The sequence below is a fragment of the Hemiscyllium ocellatum genome, chromosome 3 (genome assembly GCF_020745735.1).
Source record: "Hemiscyllium ocellatum isolate sHemOce1 chromosome 3, sHemOce1.pat.X.cur, whole genome shotgun sequence".
Taxonomy (NCBI): Eukaryota; Metazoa; Chordata; class Chondrichthyes; order Orectolobiformes; family Hemiscylliidae; genus Hemiscyllium; species Hemiscyllium ocellatum.
In genome coordinates, this window is record NC_083403.1 from 44416075 (window position 1) to 44422154 (window position 6080).

The following is a 6080-nucleotide window of genomic DNA, read 5'->3' on the forward strand; positions in this document are numbered from 1 at the left end:
AATGTTTTCCCTTACTTCTTGAGTTAACAATAGATGGTGGACGATCCCTATAAATATTCTGAGCATTCTGAAATGTTTCCTTAGTTGATTGCATTTAGGTCTCTATTGATCTTTCCCCACTCTTAAATGTCAGTTCAATTCAGCTAGCTCAGCCTTCATATAGTTGCCCTTGTTTAAGTTTAAAATATTAGTAGTACATCTAGTACTTTTACTAGATGTAAAATGCAATTATATTGTGGTTGCTGCTAAAAGGGATCTAAGGCCATTAGTTAATTCCATCATATTGCACAACACCAAGTCAAATATAATCTGCTCTTTGTTCAGTTCCAAAATGTGTCACTCTAAGAAATTTGGATGTATGCTATGAACTCTTTGTTCAGATTATTGCTGCCAATCTGACCTTTCCAGTTTATATATAGTTTAAAGTGTCTCATGATTATTACCATCCCCATATCACATTTTCTCAATATTGCTTCTTGTATACACAATCCCAAATTACAGGTCACTTCCTCCTATGTTCCCTACAATCCTGCATTTCTACCCAAACTGATTCTACATCTCAATCTTCTGAACCAAGGTAATATCTATTATACAAATGCCTTCCTTCAGTAAGTGTGCAACCCCTCCACCTTTCCCTAGCTTCCTAATTTTCGTGAGTGTCAGGTACCCCCCTATATTCAGGACCAAATGCTTATCGTCCTGCAGCCACATCTCTGCATGGCTATCAGATCATATTTATTTCCTATAAAATATCCCTATATATTTTATTGTGCTATCAATTCAATTACTTCATTATGAATGGTGACCTGACCAGGACAACCCTATAAATCTGGTTGACTGGAAATTGAAGTTATTTTATAGCCAATTAAGTATAAATTTCCCCCACCCAACAGAAATTAATGTAATGCCGGTAGATACAAGCTATCAGGTTTTGTTTCTGTGGAGAATAGAATTACAGAGGCCAACATATGATTGCAGTAGATGAAAAATAATTTTTTTTTAAATTTGAAAGGGGAGCTTGGGGAGAAAACTTAGTGATATGACACTTGAACCAAATGTTTTGAATTTCACATTGTAGGATTATGTGTGAAACAATGTCATGGAGTGACTTCCTGGTGGCAGGGGTGGGGATGGGTGTGCCTTACAGAATTCAGCATCAGTGGGAGGTGTGGTAGCCCAAGTTATAACTACTTACATGTAAGGGCGCACAGATCAACTAGAAAGCTGCACCACAACTGGAATCACAGTGAAAGGTGTTTTTCAGTCATGATTTGGAGATGCCGGTGTTGGACTGGGATGTACAAAGTTAAAGATCACACAACACCAGGTTATAGTCCAACAGGTTTACTTGGAAGCACTCTAGCTTCCAATTAAAGCTAGTGTGCTTCCAATTAAACCTGTTGGGACTATAACCTGGTGTTGTGTGATTTTTAACTGTGTTTTTCAGTGATTGTTTTGGCAATGATAAAGGGATTTGAGTAGCTTGGCTACTATTTAATATTAAGTCTTATCATCACCATAACTTCCGAGGTGAAAATAAATTGGATGAGTCATCCAGGCAGGGCTTTCCCTGAAGTTGCAGGTACAGCAGTCTGGAGGGGGAATGAAATAGTTTAGTTTGTTTGTTATGGTACCCTCCAAGCATACGGTGGCGCTGGCAGTCATGCAGAAGGATAAAGTGCAGGTTCAGCCTGATTTTGGTGCAGCTTGTCGGCAGGAAGAAGCTGGGCAGTGGATTGTTGTGTTTCTGCAGAGGCAGAGTGAGGTTTGTTACATTGACTGCAAATGTCAGGCTGATGTGTAAGCAGGCAGGCAAGGAATACACCTTACAGGGAGCATTGACCCTGCAAATATTCAGGATAATGATGGTTATTTAAAGTCATTATTTTTATAACTCAACCCTCGGGAGGAAATGCTTTGATGCATTCGATTGACTGTTGTCGAGTGTATTGCAAACAAATCTATCTTAGAAGAGTACTTAAACTACTCTTATACTGTCACTTCAGTACACGCGACTTTCAGAAAGGTCATTATCGACTCGTTTCCCTTGATGTGTTTGCAGCTATTTCTGTGTTATTGATTTGAACTTTAATTTTAATGTTTGGAGTGAACAGTGTTGGATTATGTTACAATGAGCAGAAAATGTTAAGTTTAGTGCCCTCCTTCTCTAAATAGCTGCCATCAGACCTCCTCAGCTCCATCTGCATAGAACTTTTACTCACTTCATCCCTCTCTGGGGCATCAGGCTGACACTGAGCCAGTTTGTTTGCAGCCTTTGTCACTTTTCACCCTGCAATGATGCACCTCTGTAACACTGCCCCATCTCAGCTCAGCTGCTGCTGAAACTCCCATGCATCACTTTGCTTCTTTAAGACTTAACTATTGCAACATACACCTGGTGGGTCTCCCACATTCTTGGAATCCATGGAATTTTGAAGCCAATTTGGCTCATTGGGTCTGCACAAACCTTTCAAAGAGCATCCCACCCCCACCCGCACCCACCTCCTGACCCTATTCCTGTATCACTGCATTTCTCATGAAAACTTCACCTAACCCACATGTCCATCAACAGTATTGGCAATTTAACATGGTCAGTCAAACTAACCTGCACATCTTTGAACTGTGGGAGGAGACCCACACAGACACAGTGAGAATGTGTAAACTCCACACAGCCAGTGACTCAAGGCTGAAATCAAACCTGTGTGTTTGGCTTTGTGAGGTGACAATGCTAACCACTGAGCCACCCTCCCATTCATCCATTCAACCCACTCTAAACCCAAGGTCATCCAAACCCTACTACCCATCTCCTAACTTGCACCAAATCCTATTTATCCTTGTATTCATATTGACTCCCAATAAAGCATCATCTTGATCTTAAAACTCTCATCCTTCTTTCAAATCTCTCCATGACTGCTTCCATTCCTATTTCTAATTTCCTCTGACCACACACTTCTGCAGGATATCTATGCTCCTCTGGTTTTGACTTTGTGTCTGTCTCCAATTTGAACCAGTCCACCAGTGATGGCCACACCTTCAGAGAGCTTTGGAATTCTTTTCGTAATCCTTTCCACCTCAGTTTCTTCCTTGAAAACACTCCTTATTACTTTTTTTAAATGAAGCTTTTGGTTATTTGAATGATAATGATCTTATGTGGCTCGGTGTCATAATTTGTTTTATATTGATCACATGAAGCATCTTGGGGATAATCTGTTACCTTAACGACGTTTACCATATTTGTGCTCAGGTTCATAAACGGGACAGTTGTCAGCTATGTCATCTTCACCCGATCCGACTGATGCCAAGACAGAGCCCCCGAAGAGTGCTGGTTACAAAAGTCCAGGATTGAGAGGAATCCGAACCACCAGTCTCTTCCGAGCTGTTAATCCAGAGCTCTTCATTAAACCTGTAAGGAAATTGCCCCTTAAATTTGGACAGCTCTGCTTTTAAATAGTTAGGATTGTCTTCGGGGTTAATCAAGAAAAAGCAATTGAACACCCGGCTCTCATGTTGGAGGTTCAACATTGTGCCTACTTCCATACTTCCCAACCCTACTGAGCTTGGTGGCAAGCTTTATTTGATTTCAGCCTGTCTCATTACTCAGTGGTAGGCAGTAAATATTGTTATCCTCCATTGCAAATAAATTTATGCTGGCTAATCATAATTTTATTGGCAGACTGTCAGCCCTACATCATGCTTTCATGGAAGTTTGTAACAGATGGGCACACTGCTATTTTACTTCTGTCCTTGATTCCAGTCGAACCAAGTGAGCTACATGAATCTTTTTGCAGTGCTGGTTGTCAGTCAGCATGAAGTGAGTTTGATCAAATGTAAGGCATTTCTTCACGATGACATCTTCATAGTAATAAACTATTCACTATTTGACAATAAAAAAACCAAAAGAACTGCGGATGCTGGAAATGAGAAGCATATTCAGAACCTGCTGGAAAACTCAGCAGGTCTGGCAGCATCTGTGGAGAGAAATCAAAGTTCATGTTTCAGGTCCAGTGACCCTTCCTCAGAACTCATGGTAGCTAGGAAAAGTTGGTTTTTATACAGAAGATAGGTTGGGAGAAACGCATAAGGCGATAGGTGGAGATAAAGCCCAAAAATAGAGAAGAACAGTTGGAACGACAAAGCAGTGGATGACAATCGGCCTAGAAGAATGAATAGCTACTAATGGGGACAATTTAGTGTATAACAATGGGTGGTGTGTAATAGCAGACCATGTGATAACAATGCCTGGTATGTGGGGTTGGGGTAAGGACATGGGAGAAAGTGCCTCACACCCTAAAATTGTTGAACTCGATAGTGAGTCCAGAAAGCTGTGGAGTTCCCAAGTGGAAAATAAGGTGCTGTTCTTCCAGCTTATGCTGAGTTTCACTGGAGCACTGCAGCAAGCCTGAGACAGAGATATTGGCTTTGTCAGCTTTGGGATCCTGCCTGCTATCTGTCCTTAGGCAGTGTACTGGTTTCCATGCCAATTAAGGGGGTGTCTCTATGAAAATCCCAACAAATGATTGTTTCCTTCTGTGGAATTAGGTTCAGGAGCCAGGAGTAGGGACTACTCCTGTAAACCAATGTGAAAATCCAACCCTGCTGGTCTGAGTTCTTTAATTTCCTTTGGTTTGAAAGTACAAAATTTGTCAATATAAAAGAAATTGCTTCTATGAAAGGCAATAATTGTACACTGAGGCATCACATTTTACAAATTGTTCTCTAAAGTGATATGATAAGTCAAACTTTTCAAAATAGCAATTTTCTTTCACATGACAAAGAAAGTTCCATTTGTTTTGGGTAATATTTAATTTCTTTCTCTGTGTTCCTGCAACAGAATAAACCTGTGATGGCTTTTGGACTGCTGACCATAACACTATGTGTGAGTTACATTGCTTATTTGAATGCCACTGCTGAAAACAAAGCAGATTTATATGAAGCAATTGACAGTGAAGGAACAAGGTACATGAGACAAAAGACTTCAAAGTGGGAATGAAATACCAGATGAAAACAGACAAGCAATATTGCTGCCATCAACCTGAAACTGTATAAATGTTATTAGTATTATGTAGTTACAACATGCAGCTAAGAATATATGAAACAAATCAGTGCCTCCAGTGTCCTAATGACGTTGAGCCAACTTCTTAGTTAATTTTTCGATTACTTTAGATTCCCAAATAATGTATAAATGTATAATTCAGTCTTCAGCTATAGCACCTTCTTGGGAATTGTATTCAAATTATTACATTGTACAGTAATAACATTTGAATTTAAGAATTCCTCCAATTTCTTGCATGTGATACCATTTACCTAATGTACCTTCTTTTGAAGCGTGTGAGTTCCTCTTTCTGTTATCAAAGCAGTAAGGAGTGTCATTATTTTATGGAGAACTGTGAGTGAAAGAGACAAAGGGAAAATAACTGTTTGAGAGTCTGTGCCACTCTGGTCAAACAGATTTAGCAGATTATTCTCAGTCTGCCATTATGAAAAGCTCGATCTTTAAACAAAACTTTCTTCTTATCTGCAGCCTAAAATTTTTAAGCTGCCTCTCAATTTGCTTGTAATTTTTTTTGGAGACCTTTGCTTTTCATCTTCACTGCTAAATTTCTTGACACCCAGATTTTTCTGTTCAAATCCATGTTTGTTGTGTCAAGCGTACTTGCTGCTAATGAACACAATATTTTGAAAATAAACCACAATTCCATTAGCATCTGAAGAGAAGAAAACAAATTGTACACTCCAGTTAGGTGCCCTTAGTTACAACTGCCCAAGTTCTGAATCAATTGAAGATACCTGCTTTGGGATAATTACATTCAAGATCACATAAAATAAAGATTATGTTTTGTTTAACTTCTCAGGTTTCTTCTCAATGTTCTGGATTTCTTGAAATGCTTCTGTTCTATTAGAAAGTACTATTTAAAGTAGTTGACAAGAAGTAGGATATTCACTAAATAACAGCACAATGTTCAGAACTGATTCATTTGGATATCTACAGGACTAGGAAAAGGACTTAAATTTGAGGATTAGTAATTTCATTTGCTTGATTTTGAGTAATTTGTACAAATTTGCACTTTCAGCCTTGTGCT

General features: G+C 39.2%; 1 protein-coding gene across 4 annotated transcripts; it reads left to right on the plus strand.

Moving 5' to 3' along the window:
- Nucleotides 1-1710: 1710 nt before the first annotated feature.
- On the plus strand, nt 1711-5844 carry smim8 (small integral membrane protein 8). Of its 4 annotated transcripts, none has more exons than XM_060856878.1 (3): nt 1711-1765; nt 3245-3405; nt 4832-5844. In XM_060856878.1, exons 2-3 carry the CDS (start codon nt 3271-3273, stop codon nt 4988-4990), a joined length of 294 nt encoding a protein of 97 aa, XP_060712861.1. In that variant the 5' UTR covers nt 1711-1765; nt 3245-3270; the 3' UTR covers nt 4991-5844. The 4 variants fall into 4 exon arrangements, with proteins under 4 accessions (XP_060712861.1, XP_060712869.1, XP_060712878.1 ...); XM_060856886.1 differs by having other exon boundaries at nt 1714-1760; XM_060856895.1 differs by lacking the exon at nt 1711-1765 and adding an exon at nt 1791-1868.
- The last annotated feature ends 236 nt before the right edge of the window (nt 5845-6080 follow it).